General features: G+C 39.2%; 1 gene segment (V, D, J or C); it reads left to right on the plus strand.

Annotated features, from left to right (window-relative positions):
* Positions 1–3,987: 3,987 nt before the first annotated feature.
* Positions 3,988–8,154, plus strand: LOC119917725. The segment is given in 9 exon segments: positions 3,988–4,680; positions 4,831–5,064; positions 5,156–5,467; positions 5,587–5,866; positions 5,979–6,294; positions 6,402–6,719; positions 7,436–7,723; positions 7,847–8,026; positions 8,150–8,154. Coding segments are annotated over 8 exon segments (1,868 nt in total).
* The last annotated feature ends 7,954 nt before the right edge of the window (positions 8,155–16,108 follow it).

The following is a 16,108-nucleotide window of genomic DNA, read 5'->3' on the forward strand; positions in this document are numbered from 1 at the left end:
AAGAGCAGGTCTAGACCGTACTCTGTGATGATATTTACAGAAGCCCAACAGTTCCCACCAAGAGCAAGCACTAGGCGACAGAGGCAAGGAAAAACTTCCTTTTAAGAGGCAGAAACCTCGAGCAGAACCATGGCTCAGGGTGGGCGGCCATCTGCCTCGACCGGTTGGGGTGAGAGAGAGAGAGAGAGAGAGAAGAGAGAGAGAAAGAGAGTGAAGAGAGAGAGAGAGAGAGAGAGAGAGAAAGAGAGAGAGAGAGAGAGAGAGGGATGTAAGGAGAGAGAGGGGAGGGAGGCAGCCTACACAATATACACACAGAGGTACAGACAGCGAAGGTAATGTTGCTATAAACTAAATGAAAAATGGTACAGATATTTATAATAGTGTTAATGGTAACCATCATAATGTTAATGATTATAATAACAATAATAACAATAAGACTAGCAACAATAGTCGTTGCAGTAGAGGGTGTCGAGCAGGAACACGGGGGCAGCAGGCGACCCGCAGCCACAGATCCAGACTCCACAGCTCCAGAGCCAGAAAACCTGCAGGAAGTGATAGGAGGAGAGAGGAGAGGGACGAGAAAGCACAAGACTACCAGAAAGGGGAGAAGTTGTGTTAGTAACATGCAATAATGGGATAAGGTTGCATACAGAGGGAGAGAAAGTAGAGGAGAGAGGAGCTCAGTGCATCATGGGAAATCCCCCGGCAGTCTAGGCCTATAGCAGCATAACTAAGGGATGGTTCAGGACTACCTGGGCCAGCCCTAACTATAAGCTTTATCAAAGAGGAAAGTCTTAAGCCTACTCTTAAATGTGGAGATGGTGTCTGCCTCCTGAACCCAAACTGGAACCTGGTTCCACAGGAGAGGAGCTTGATAGCTGAACGCTCTGGCTCCTAGTCTACTTTTGGAGACTCTAGGAACCACAAGTAACCCTGCATTCTGGGAGCGCAGTGCTCTGGTGGGGTAGTAAGGTACTATGAGCTCTTTAAGATAAGATGGTGCCTGACCATTAAGAGCTTTGTAGGTAAGAAGAATGATTTTAAATTCTATTCTGGATTTTACTGGAAGCCAATGCAAAGAAGCTAAAACAGGAGAAATGTGATCTCTTTTCCTGGTTCCTGTCAGAACACGTGCTGCAGCATTCTGGATCAGCTGAAGAGTCTTAATGGACTTTTTCAAGCAGCCTGATAATAAGGAATTGCAGTAATCCAGCCTAGAAGTAACAAATGCATGGACTAGTTTTTCTGCATCATTTTTAGACAGGATGTTCCTGATTTTCGCAATATTACGTAGGTGAAAAAAGGCGGTCCTTGAAATTTGCTTAATGTGGGACTTAAACGACATGTCCTGATCAAAGATAACTCCAAGATTCCTCACAGTGGTGCTGGAGGCCAGGGCGATGCCATCCAGGGAAACTATATCTTTAGATAATGCGTCACGGAGGTGCTTAGGCCCCAGAGCAATAACTTCAGTTTTATCTGAGTTTAACATAAGAAAATTACAGCTCATCCAGGTTTTAACATCCTGAAGGCACATTTGAAGTTTAGCTAACTGATGAGTTTCATCTGGCTTGATCGATAGATATAACTGAGTATCATCTGCATAACAATGAAAGCTTATGGAATGTTTCCTGATAATATTGCCTAAAGGAAGCATATATAAAGTGAAGAGGATTGGTCCAAGGACAGATCCTTGAGGAACTCCATGACTAACTTTGGCGTGCATGGAGGACTCATCGTTAACATGTACAAACTGAAATCGATCTGATAAATAGGACTTAAACCAGCTTAGAGCGGTTCCTTTAATGCCAATGAAATATTCCAGTCTCTGCAATAGGATCTGATGGTCAATGGTATCAAATGCAGCACTAAGATCTAATAAAACCAGTACAGAGACAAGTCCTTTGTCTGATGCAATAAGAAGGTCATTAGTAATTTTCACCAGTGCTGTCTCTGTGCTATGATGAGCTCTAAATCCTGACTGAAAATCCTCAAATAAACTATTGCTCTGTAGAAAGTCACACAGCTGTTTAGCAACTGCTTTCTCCAGAACCTTAGAGAGAAATGGAAGGTTAGATATAGGTCTATAGTTTGATAAAACATCCGGATCAAGTTTGGACTTTTTCAGAAGAGGTTTAATTACAGCTACTTTAAAGTACTGTGGTACATAGCCTGTTGATAAAGATAGATTGATCATATCTAGTATAGAGGTGCTGACTAAGGGTAAAACATCTTTAAGCAGCCTAGTCGGGATGGGGTCTAAGAGGCAGGTTGATGGTTTAGATGAAGAAATTATTGAAGTTAGTTGGTAAAGATTGAGGGAAGCAAAACAGTCTAAACATGTATCTGGTTCTACAGCTGTTTCAAAGGTTCCTGAGTTAAGAGATAAGTCGGTGCCAATTGAGGGCAGGTCTTGGTGAATTTTGTCTCTAATAGCTAGAATTTTATCATTAAAGAAGCTCATGAAATCGTAACTACTGAGAGCTATGGGAATACTTGGCTCAATAGAGCTGTGACTCTCTGTCAGCCTGGCTACAGTGCTGAAAAGAAACCTGGGGTTGTTCCTATTTTCCTCTATTAATGACGAGTAGTACGCTGCTCTGGCATTACGGAGGGCCTTCCTATAAGTTTTAAGACTATCTTGCCAAATTAAACGAGAATTTTCCACTTTGGTGGAACGCCAATTCCTCTCAAGTTTCCGTGATATTTGCTTTAATTTGCGAGTTTCAGTATTATACCATGGAGCTAACCGTCTTTGTTTTAGTATTTTCTTTTTTAGAGGGGCAACAGAGTCGAGTGTCATTCGCAGCGAGCCTGCAGCACTATCAACAAGATGATCGATTTGGGAGGGACTGAAATTAGCATAGGAGTCCTCCGTTACTTTGTGACTAGATAATGTATTTAGAGCTGATGGAATCGCATCCTTAAATTTAGCTATAGCACTATCAGACAGACATCTTGTATAGAAATTTTTGCCCAATGGCGTGTAGTTCAGCAATACAAACTCAAAAGTTATCAAACAGTGGTCGGATAATTAAATTGAATGAATTTATTTAAGTAGTACAGTAAACTACAGCAGAAGCCAGGTGTGACATTCTCGTTGTGCCATATGTTGATATGTCATATGTCGCACGGTTCAATGCCTCACTCGACAAAGATGTAATAACAGTAAAGTTGATGTCTTTAAAAGAGAAAACTCACAACACCTTAGAAATCCAAAAGAAATATTTAGGTTCCAGTGGTAAATCTTTTTCTTAAACTGTGAATAACTTCCTTACAAACATTCATGTGTGTATTATGATGTTTTATAATGCGTCAATGTTTTAACTATATTGTGCATACAATGGTCTTATAGTGCATCTGTAATTTCACCACACATGTAAGTGGTGACAAATAGCAGGAATTTGATCATGTTGGAGCAACATTACTAATCTGTATTTGTTTTCTTCTGTTTTTTCAGGTTAAATGAAACAAGGAGAACTTTCTGTACAAAACTGTTTTTCACACATTTTTCTTATAAACTCATAGTTTGATGTAAGTAATCACAGCTGTCCTTTTTTCCATTCTTATTACAAGAGCTTTATGTAATTTTGAAAATAAATGTTTAAATGAACATAACCATTAATGTTGCTCCTCCATCTTTGTTCTCTCATCCATTATTCTGAAACTGTTCATACTGTCTATAGTTTCACCTATAAATGTTTGATACATAATGCTCATAACAATACCATTTCTTATTTTTATTTTAACTATGTAATATGTTGTTGTGTTCATCACCTCCCCAGCACCTGGAATCAACAGCCCGTGTTCTACTCAATATGTAAATGTGGAGATTTTACAATCGGTTAGTTCTGAGTCTATTATTAATAGACTCAGAACTAAAACCTTTAGCAAAGTCATGAGAAGCCATGTAAAATAGTTGTGATAACACATGTAAACTGATCTGAGATATTTAAATGTGCACAAATCTGTTTCTCTTACTGGCATAAGCGCACCTCACACCTGGTGTCTGCAATGCACCGTTGCTCTTGGCTCTGTTTCACTTCAGTATTTTGGTACTTTCTTGGGATCTGGGTGTTACTCAATGCTTCCGCTTGCTGCTAGCTGTGATCACTCTGCCCTGTCATTCTGCGGCATCTGTGCAACAGACTTCCAGCCCCATCGCCTCCATCTCCACCTGACTTTATAACACCAGACACTGTAAAAGTACAACTCTGCCATCTAGCCTAAATACAGAGACATTACACTTAGAATTGTTTACAAAATCTGAAGGTATGTATAGGTGAAGAGATAAAATCAGCTCAAATGTTCAACATTTAGAATGAGGCAAGTAAAGTAAAAATAATCTCTTCTCCGTCTCAGGACTGCGGGTTGTCTCTCCAAACATCACATTACACCCTGTGTGGGAAGGTGTAATCGGGGCCTCACCTGTCAGACTCCTCTGCACCCTAAGTGGCTTCTTTCCAGACCAACTGAGTGTGATGTGGCAACGGGACAACCAATCTCTAAACATTGTGCAAACCCAAAGGAAGCTGCAGAGTGTGAAGGGAGTGGAGAAAACCTTCAGTCTAAGCAGTGAGATTGAGCCAAATATGAAACAGTGGGCAGGTGGCTCAAATTTTACAAGCAGGTCCACTCATATCGACAGTGAATTTCGAAAAACAATAAGTATTTGTCAAAGTAAGTATATATGACTAATGTCTCAACACACAATATGAAAATTTTTGATACACCATAAATCTTTTTGATACAAAAATGCATGTTGTGATTAAAAAGTAGTTGTAGTTGTATTAGATTAACATGTATGGACAAACATGTTTTTTTCTGCAGCACAGACAAGCGCCCCTCCTTCCGTTCATGTGGAGATTCCCAGACAGTAATGGTGTCAACGTCTGATGGATGGGCAACCCCCATCCAGACACCAAGTGAACCAGGTCACACATACAACTCATTTAATAAGCACTCTGACGGTTTCCTCGAGTCAGTGGAAACAACTGAAGCTTCTGAAATGTAAAGTTGAACATCGCTGCTTCTCATCCACTGAGGAGACAATAAATGTTGCAGGTCAGAGGAGAAGACAAAATAAAAATCAGGTGTGTTGTGACAGCAAAGTACCTAAAATAATTCTTCCTTGTTTTCTTTCTGTATCATCCAGCGCCTGCAGTTACAGCTCCATCAGTGGAGATCAGGAGATCTCTCCCAGATTTGCTGAATGGAAACAGTTCTGTGCTGGAGTGTGACGTCACACAACTCTCCTCCATTGACCTCTACATCACCTTTCAGGCCAACAGTGTTGACATCTCTGAAAAACTGTATGTTGATCTTCCTGAAGCCCCAGGCCTCCATTCAGTCAGTAGACGCTTCACTGTCCTTCCAAACTACTGGAAGAGAGACACAAGTTTCACCTGCAAGGTGAATCAAGGTTTCTCCAGCAGCTTCAAGTCAAATTCCACTGGCAATATTTTTGGTGAGAGGAGTTTCTCTTTTTCCTTTATATATTGTTGATTAATTACTCTGAGTCAGTTTCTTCTATGTATATTAACTCATAATGTGAGCGATTTATTCATTTGCTCACATAATGTTTAGTGGACCCATCAGTGGAGCTCCTTCAGGTCCCCAGTAAAGAGTCAGGACCACAGAGGATCTTGTGCTCTGGATGGGGCTTCAACCCTTAAATGATTTGCTGAGTCCCAGCAAAGATCTCCGTCAACGAATGACATCAGCATGAGTGCAGATGGACGTGTGGCAGTAACCAGTCAACTTCACATCCCTCAGACAGAGTGGAAAACAGGGAAGGTCTTCACTTGTTTAGTGTCTGAAAAATCTCTGAATAAAACCGTTGAAAAGAACATCAGCATCTGTTCAGGTAAAAAGGAAACAGCAATCGTGTTAATGCTTTAAGTGTGAATCTGCCAAGCTTTTATCTCATAATCATGATTTGATAGGTGCTGCATTTTCTCCCCCTTCAATGTTTTCAGTAACTCCAGCATCATCTCAGATAGTTGCCGTATATGTTCAGGGACCACCCCTCCAGGAGCTTCAGAGCAAGGGACAGGTGACTGTCACCTGTCTTCTGGTTGGCCCTTCTCTTGATGATTTCTCCATCACCTGGAAAGTAGGTGGGAACAAATATTCTCTTAATGTCCATACGGAGCCACCAGTGAGTCACAGCAATGGGACGGAGTCTTTGCGGAGCTTCCTCAAAGTGTCAGCGGAGGATTGGCATGCATACAAACAAGTGGAAGCACCGATGTTCCAACCAGGGCTACCAGGACCATATAAGCAAAAGCAGAGGTAGTGTGAAACATCAGAAGCTCAGCAGTAAAAAGAAAAATCTCCGTAATGCTTGTGCTGGTTGTGACTAAATCATGAAAAGAGCCTTAATATAAACCCTTATTTACTTTTGTACCCACCAACAGTGAAAAAATTACAACCAACTGCCTCTGAGCTGTCTACCTCAGACGTCCTCACACTTATTTGTCTGGTTTCTGGATTTTTCCCGCCTAACATCATGGTGTACTGGGAGGAGAATGGCCAGAGACTCCTTTCAGCTCGCTACACCAACAGTCCTGCGTGGAAATACACAGAGAGCAGTGCTTATTCAATGAGCAGCAGACTAAACACATCCAAAACTGAGGACAAGGAGTCTACATATTCTTGTGTTGTCAGGCATGAGTCCTCTGAAACGCCGTTTGAAAGCACTATAAAGGATGTTTTTGGTGAGCTGAGAATTAACACTTAGTAACAATGAGGTTCACTGGTGTTTATCGCATCATAGTTAAGATGTCCCGAGCCAATCCTGTGAAGGACAAATTATTTTGTTGCACTGATGAGAGTTGGCTAAATTTGCTAAGCTCCAACTGTAACGGCTCTATTATCTCTCTTTCTCATCAGCAAACATCAGCAAAACATACAGGAAGCAGGTTCTCATGTTTAGCTGGCACTGTTTAGTCGCTGTCTGTACTCAGTCGAAGATTTGTCTTCTCTGTAAGAGATCGCTTCACGTCAATCTCAGGAGTTCCATTCTTTCACTTAAACTAATAATTTAAGCTTTGAAGCAGTAACTTTAGTATTTGGATCAAGTAGTTCATGAAAAAAGAAACTGTGTCAATTTAGAAGGCTACAGTTGTTATTTCAATATATCAGATAAATATTTAATCAACATTGTAAAGTAAACAGAAGTATTGGATCAGACGTGCTATCTTCAGATACACAGTATTAAAGGACTCTGATCAGTATCAGGGTAAAAAAAAACTTCATCTGAACATCTCCACATTGTAGTCTGTTATTCTTCTGAAGTCTCAGTGTTACTTAAGGTTAAGGTTAAGAAGTAAATAGGCATATCACCTTTAGAACATTTGTCTCCTGATTTTTCTTGCTACATGACCTTCCTCAGTACAAATTCATGACGAACTTTAATAACTCTTTTCCCCAGCCACAGTGACCTACAGCCAACCTTCAGCTACCTTGCTCCAGGGCTCTGGTGAACTTGTGTGCCTGGTCTTCGGCTTCAGCCCTGCATCTATTAGCATCACTTGGTTTTCTGGTGACACCAAGGAACTGTTGGACTACAACACTAGTGAACCCATCAGAGGCCCAAATGGAAAGTTCAGCATCCAAAGCCACCTTCGTCTGTCCCATGGCAACTGGTTCCCTGGGGCAGTCCTCACCTGCAGGGTGACACATGAGAACACCACCCAATCCCTGAATATATCTAAACCAGGTGCCGGTTCCTCCACATCTTTCTTGCATGTTAAAGACTGCACATACTAGGTTAACCACACATTTAAACTCATATGTGAGTCTGTTTGGTTAACTGACAAATCTCATTTAAATTCTTTCACAGACACGTTGGAGGGCTGTCATTTCTTAGATGAGATTATGCATGCTGATGTGAACCAAGACACAGATGTGGAAAGCTGGTATATGACTTTCACTTTCCTCTTTTTTTTCCTCATCTCCGTCATCTATGGTGTCTTGGCTACTGTGATTAAGGTAAGTAATCCTCCAGTACAATATTTCAACTGTATGATTTTAACTTATCTGCTTTGTTTAATATTGTCATTATTCTACAACATTAATATTTTTGGGTAGTTTGAATGTAACTTTGTAACAGAACTGACACATTTCCTATGTTTGCTCCTTTTAGACTAAATGATGATGACCCCAGGACAGATCCCATTTTATGATCCAAATGTGGACTTTTTTTAAATTAAATCTTTACTTTTTTTAACCTTACAAGTTTTGAATAGAATTGTAATTAATGCATTCTTTCTTTTTTATATTTCTACTACATTTTATGGAATTGATTTGTACTGTATTCATTTGTTTATGTTCCAGTAATATATTTGGTTTAGCATGTATGTAGCAACAATAATAAATGAGATTCAAATACCAATGCAATGAACAAATAATCTGTCACTGGACTCATTCTTGAATAAAGAAAAATTAAGATTCAAATATGGAAAACAAAGTTTGTCATATCTATAATCTATATTATTATTAAAACAAATGACACATACTTGTGTAAAACAGTATTCTATAGGAATATAGTACTACTGTATACAGAGTCATAATACCAACACTCCTGTATTTCTCAGATAGTCCACAAGAGTGAGACAAAGCTCTAAGTGCAGCAGTGGTGACACCTCTAAAGAAACACTCCTTGTGTAGTAATTTGAAGATGCTGACAGGTCAGAACTGGACTTAGTGAATGGTATGATACAGAAGTACATTCACATGAAAAGACAAACAGAGTCTGTTTTTGTATCTCTTCTCTTTTCCATACATACACATAGAGAGTCACAGTAAATGCGTGCACACTCTGTCTCGGAGTTGGAGCTGTGTGTTTGTGTCTGCATTTGTGTTCCTTGTGGGTTTAAAGGAATTCACATCTGGCAAGGATGACCCCAAGCACATCCAGGATTACTACTGGCTACCTCTGGAATGATCTGGCACTGTGTGTGCCCTGATTGGCTGGGGAACCCGTGGCAGCCAGCCCAAATCTGTGACGCTGTTGCTGGGATGGAGTCACAGCATGCTGCTGCCAGTCTGAGTGCCAAGGGACGGGCAACAGGGAAACAGGGCACCATGCCCAGCAGGATGCCTGAGAGTGTCTCCGTGTCTAACACCTCCATACCCTCCCAACCTCTTATGTCAAGCCCACTCTTCTTCTGGGTTCTAGCTTGACCCCGTTGCTGTGTAGATATAAACCAAGGAGAAGTAACAACTGAACATCCTTACACATATAGGAGAACTATTTTCTCTCTTCAACTACTGTGCAAGGTACTCAACCACAAGCTGCCCAGTGGCCAACAGGAGAAGGCTGTGGTGGTACTGCGTTAAATGTGTTCAACTGAATATGAAGTAGTACAATGCTAAAAAGACCATACAGGCTCAGTCAGCTTCACCTGCAAAATAAAAAAAATTTAATATCTTATCTTTTAAAAAAAGTATCTTATCTTTAGAGTTATCAAGAGAGAGGCAGTCTACACTTTCAGACCTTTCTGCAATATTTCCATTTAAACCGTATCAGTTTAAAAGGAAACAAAGTAAAATGTGGGACGGGAAAAAGATAAGCAACAAGATCTTTCTCATGAATAAACAGATGGAGTCATTCTGATGGTCATTACAATATAATCACTGTCACTGTTTCTGTCATGATGATCAACATCATTTTTCTGGCATAGTCAAAGCTCTCTACACACACACACACATTCTGCATGTATTACGTACATGGTCTACAGGTGGCACCATTGAGCAAACTGAGGTCATTCTTCCTATGTTCATGTCCATTTTTCACAAACAAGCAATCATTTCAAGAGAGGAATTAACTGTCTTTAATATTCTAAAAAAAATGGGAAACGCATACTGCAGCATAAATCTCATCACTCCACCTCATAATTGCTTTAAAAGAAAAAGTCAGGATGAACTACAGTAAAATACAGTAACAAAGCATGGCAAACCATAAAACACCACAGTCCAACCATACTAACCACATTATGCATCTATGTGAATAATTACCAAGTTATACAAATACACTGATGCTCTGATTATGCTGAGCTGCCTTCAAATGAATGCTAACACATGTCTAAAAGTCCTACTACCAACAAAATATACAATGGGAAAAACACAGGCCTTGCCTTAGCACCTGACTTCAAAAGACATAAAAATACAACCTTTGGGGCAACATTTGACAACTCTACAGAGTGGTAAGACCAACATGACCCAAATTATGCTAAAGACAATGTAAAGAAAGTGTAGTCTTCAAGGTGGCAGCCCACAGTGTTGCAGGTCTAAAACCAGTTTATATCAGATATATCTACAGAGCGTGGTGAAGACTGCTCAGTGTGGCGTCGGTTCCCCTCTTCCCCATTTGAACAATATCCACTGTCGCCCTGGTCACGATCTGTTAACCAAATTTCCTTCAGACAGGCTCAAGGATGCTATTTTAAAGCTGCTAAGTTCAACACTTTGCTCTAAACTGCATTTTGTTGTATTTTTATATGCAATGACAGTAAAGTCTCTATCTATCTACAGTATGTAGTTAAATGTACTGTACAGTATGAGCATCACTTACATTGTCTCAAAAAGCCAAAGTGATTCTCAACAAGAAAGAATTTCACACACATATTGTTTTAGTTAATCCATTCTGTGCAAATGGCAATAAAATACATTTCATAAATTATTATCACTATCATAAATAAAGACATACTGTACATTTGTGCTATTCCACCAGACATGCAATCAGTAAACCCCACCACAACACAAACCAAAAATTGCACTGGTAGTTTTGAAGATAGCATTTGCATGTGCTTTGCTGTAATACACCAGCAGGTGGCAACATTCTATTATGTTGAACTATAATGCAACGTCACCAATAGGCATTTTTAGGTATAACATAGAAAAAAAACCCAGCAATAAATTGATTTTAAAAAATGATTATCCAGTCTGCAGCTTGATCAAACTTAAAACTAACTTCACGCTGCCACCATTTGAGCCAGCCATTGCTGAACTTCACATGGACCCTGATTGGAGATGTTTCATGCTCAACCCATGGCCCAATGGCTGACAAAGACAAAACAGTAAACAGCCTCACCCAAACCCTGGAGGACAGAGATTTCTAATTAAAAACTCTTACTCATTTGCTCTCTCTTTCACAAGATAGGATACTGTATACTAGACACAGTCTAAAACTGCGTTTTGCATGGCTTGATCTATCATGAATTAGTGTTTAGCTAGCAAAAACTGAAGCAACTGCAAATATTAAGACATTTTTAGCCCAGTGTTGTAGCTATGACAAATCTTTAGCCTTCAAGCTAACCCTCACATTAACTAACATTTTGACTAAACAATTTGAAGCAAAATTATTTTCAAAATCATTTTGATGGTACACTGACTTGTAATAGGGTGAATATCATCTATAGCTGGTTTCACACAGAGATAAACGAGGAAAGAATATCCACCTATATGGTGTATTCACTGAAAATACCAAACAAAATATTGCGGCCTAATCCCAGGTTAGTGAGAAAAAAAAGACTGACTTGTAATACATCGTTGAAATGTGGCACCTGTTCTGGCATGCTGTGGCTTTTCACACAGACATCGTTCGGGTTCTGTTACTACCAACATTCCCGGCTCAGAGGCAGATCAAATCTGACCCCCCTTTCTGGTTTTGTACATTTCATTCCGGAAAATAAGGCAGTGTGAAAGCGCCTTCTTTCATTACCACTCCAGGCCGGGGCGCTGGTGACTTGCACTGTGCAACATTGGAATCCTGTGCACGAACAATGTTTCACCAGTGGTGGTTTATGGCACCAAACAAGCTCTAAGAAGAAGCAAAGTGTATAACGTTACAATGTAAGGTATGTGGAATAAGCTAACTCGGTATTCTCAGTATGGATATCATGGCTGCGAAGAGACCGAAGAAGACATTGTCAAATTAAAGGAGGAAGAGCATAAAGAGGGAGTGACTGAGCAAGAGACTGGACAAGAGTAAAAATCAGACTGGCCTTTACTCGTTGGCATGAGCTAAAAGAGCTGAAAGGCAAAGGAAATGCAGCAAGACAGATGCCAAGATGGCCTTGGACGTAAATAATAACTTATTAGCTGGCTTGCATGGGTCTAGTGTTGTTGCACTTGCTTGATGTTTGGATGTGTTAGTGTTGTCGATTAGAGCAAAGTCAGGCAGAGGTTTCACAGAGGTTTAGCTGCTAGCAATATATCTCGAGTTGATGTTAAGTAACTTACTAGATAACACATTCGGACATTGGGAATGTTACAATGAGTGCTTTTGCGTTGGTTGCTGTCTAGCTTTGTTGGCCCTTGACACCCAAGTTTTAAGCAACATTATGCTCTTGTTGGTGGAGACTGGTGTTGAACTGGAGCTGGGAGAGCGAACAACAATACCGGACGGATATAACTTTAGATAATGGCAAGGCAATGAGGCCGATGAGGATGTTGACAGAAGCTTTCAAAAGAAAAAGAGAGTGACCAAGCAAGAGGAAATAAAGGCTGCAAGACAGATGCAGAACTGGCACTTTTTCTGTTGGACTAGTAAATAATATTGCTGTGTCTTGTGTTGTTGCACTTATTGACAAAAAACTGTAGCAATAAAATAAAACTTACCCACCACCACTTTTCTTTGGCTTGAAAAGAAAACTGTCAATCCAGATCTTCACAGCTAAATCCCAAAAGAGCTGACAGATTGATACCAGCTAAATGTTTATACTTCCATATTTTACCTTTTCTGTTCACCAGAAATGACATAAAGCCAAAACGGTTAACTCCTTGGTAAGTCATGACCTGTTGGACGTCATTCACCTGTGTAGAAGAAAGGTGTTGGGGGAAGCGTTGGACCATAGACTATCTATGGGCAGGACTGAGAATGATTTGCTTATTTTGTACACGTGTGTGAATAAGAACATTAGAACATGGCATTTTTCTAAGATGTCTAAAGTGTAACCATATAAAATTAAGCCTACTGGTCCAGAATAGGCCTACACATCATGAAGTTGGTATTTTCTTCTAGTGCAGATGTGATTGCCTTTTTATTGTCCTCTAGATGGTAGTACAGTACAAGCTTCGACAATGACTATCTCTAGGAAGACACTTCAGAGCATTGCATGGAGAGAAGGATGTCCTCTTTTTCCTTCATATGGTTTACCTTCTACTACTGTATTTCTACCCATCAAACAGACACATAATTTTCTTTTTTTTACAAGGACATTGTCAGGGTATAATGGCACTTACCCATGGACACCAACCTGGTGGTTAATAGTGTCATGGGACATTGGGGAATTGAAGCTTATTCTCTGACGCACTCAGGATATTTCAAAACAAAATATCTTTGTAAATTGTAATGTGAAATGTAGTGTATGTCGTACTGGGACATGATGTGTGATATAAAGCAGTGAGTAACTATAATTACGTTTTGACACCACAATTGCATTCCCTTAGATGCAGCTTAGAAAATAGCAAACAAGCTTCATTAAGTGAAACAGATTTATAATTCTACAACAACCACATAATTACACATTTCTGGGATAGCCACTATAATTTATGGGTGGGTGTATCAAGCAAATGTGTGATTGGACTTGTGAAGAAAAACAACATAGTTGTGATATCATTTTGCTGTGAATTTCTGCTTTTTCTTGAAAATACAATACAGAAAATCACAACCAACATTTGGCAGGTTCATCATGTGTAATGTTCAAATGTGATTTAATGACTATTACAGCAGCTGGGATTTTTAAGGCCTAGGTCACATAAACTACTTTAAAGCTCAAAATGGAATACAGTGTCAACATTCTCATTACTCACAAGATGAACACTTTCAGACATTACAATTAAAACATCTTCACAGTTCTACAGTAAAAGTACTGCATGTAGATTTCAAATCAACACAAATATCAGCTCTAGTATGTTTTTTTGTGTCAAAATAAAAAATTAAAACATTTTCTCCGTGAGTAAATTTGGCATCCCCCTCTGAAAGGTGGCCTTTAGGCAGCCGTCTATGTCGCCTTTAGATGTGGTTCTTAAATTGTGGGGCAAAGTGCCACTGCAGGGGGGCATGGATGCAAGAAAGGCTATTTTGCTAACCTGAATCTTTTTTTTATATTAATTGCTTGTGTTGTTAATGATTGATAAAAATGAAATCCACTTCTGCTGGAGCTGGTTGGACTTTTTTCTAAAGGGGGGTGTGACAGAAAAAGTTTGAAAACCACTGGCCTAGAGGAAGCTCCGCTGATGTTGTAATAAACTGGATTAAACCAAACTGATTGTTTGATGTTTGACTCTTTTTTTTGTCTCTTTGAAATTACACATTTATCATCCTTCTGAGGTATTGGAATCAATGGTGTCATAGTTTATGTAATTTCAATGTTTATTTAAAGCTGCACTAAGCTATTCTGTGCATTGACATTGAGTGGCAATGAAAAGAGAAAGCATTCATAATTAGATAATATTAACACGTGGGCCAAACCGAACAACTTGGCCATTCTGTGATAATTTTACATCATTTTTGTATTTCACATTTCATTCACTAAGGATGGGAAAGCATAGGAATTGAAATAATTATCACTGAGAGTCCAGCATAATATGCGTTTTCACTAAAGACAGTTTGAACCCTGAGACAAGAACAGCTGTAAAGAATAACATTTGTTATTACTGAGTTCTGTTTAAATTCCGTTTAAGTTCCGTTTAAATGCTCCAGTTTCAGACCTTAACCTAAAAACTCTTGATAACACAGGTGATTTTCATTTTACTTCTGACTTCTACAAACAACTGGCTCCATCAGTGATTGCTTTAATATGACACATTAAAGGGGATTGGGACTATTTATGTTGAATTTGTAGAGATTTGTTGTTGCTTTCAAAATATTTCTTCCATTTATCCGTGTGGAAAAGTCCTAAATCAGCTGTAAATTAATATTGTAAACAGTGTCAGACTCAGGCGGTATGAAGGGCAGGAGCAGAAAAAACAAAAAGGGCACCAGCGTGCAGAAAGTCACAATGAATCTATGGTAAAACAATTCCAAACCCTTAAGATTAAAATTGTTTTAGGATGTGATTCAGATTCAAATAATTACACCTCTTTAATAAAAACACACAAGGACCTATTCAAGTATTTAGAGGCACATAGAGGCCAACTTAATTTCTAGCATGAAGGGCAGCCTATATGTACTGCATTGTATTTTCTCCACTGGACGGGCATGCTAGAAGGCACTGCATCATGTCTTCTCCATTTTAAAGCTACCCATTGGTGCACTGCATCACATTTTCTCAACTGGAAGGGTACCCTAGAGGGCACTTCATTACATTTTCCAGTGAAAGTGTACCCTAGAGGGCACTTTATCACATCCACCAGTCCACCAGTGGTAGTAAAAAATAAAACCTGACAAAGTCCTGAAAAGTGGAGGCAAATGTTTGTTTTATGGACTGTGTAGTTGGTTAATGTTCCACAGAAAAGGTAGAAAGTATCAGTTCATGTTTCTTCTTATCTTTCCTATCATGGTTTTAACAGCTTACTTCAGTGCTACTAAGTGATTGAGTTTTTTGGAATTTGCATAACATAGCATCACATTCAATGCCAAATGTAGATTACACTGAAAGCCAGATATTCAGAAGACTAAGCCACATTTATAAAATATTAAAAAGTATAGGGACACTCACTAATTGTATAAATTACACATATAAATTGGAATGAAACCCATAAATCACATAGTTTTCTCTTATGAGATGTAATCAATACCTGCAAAATCAGAAAATGAATGGATGATGTCATCAGGTGACACTTTATTTTGAGATATTAAATTCAAATTACACGAATGGAGGGTCCACAGCTGTGGATCAGAAAATGGCATCGCCGATGACATGTTCAGTATACTTGTTTGCTTTCATGAATTCAACTGAGCTGTACACAGTTGTATACATTACATGTAACTCATATTTTTGTGTATATTTTCTCTTTAAAATCCTATTTAAGAATTTTGTGATCGCAGTTGTATTGCCAGTATTTTGACCCCTGAGCCTTCAATATACAGACAGGGCCTCTGACAATGAAATACCTATAAAATACATGCCATATTATGGAGAGGACAAAACAATCA

The sequence above is a fragment of the Micropterus salmoides genome, unplaced genomic scaffold (assembly GCF_014851395.1).
Source record: "Micropterus salmoides isolate LMB-PRFRI ecotype aquatic unplaced genomic scaffold, ASM1485139v1 Ms_hic_scaffold_10, whole genome shotgun sequence".
Lineage (NCBI taxonomy): Eukaryota > Metazoa > Chordata > Actinopteri > Centrarchiformes > Centrarchidae > Micropterus > Micropterus salmoides.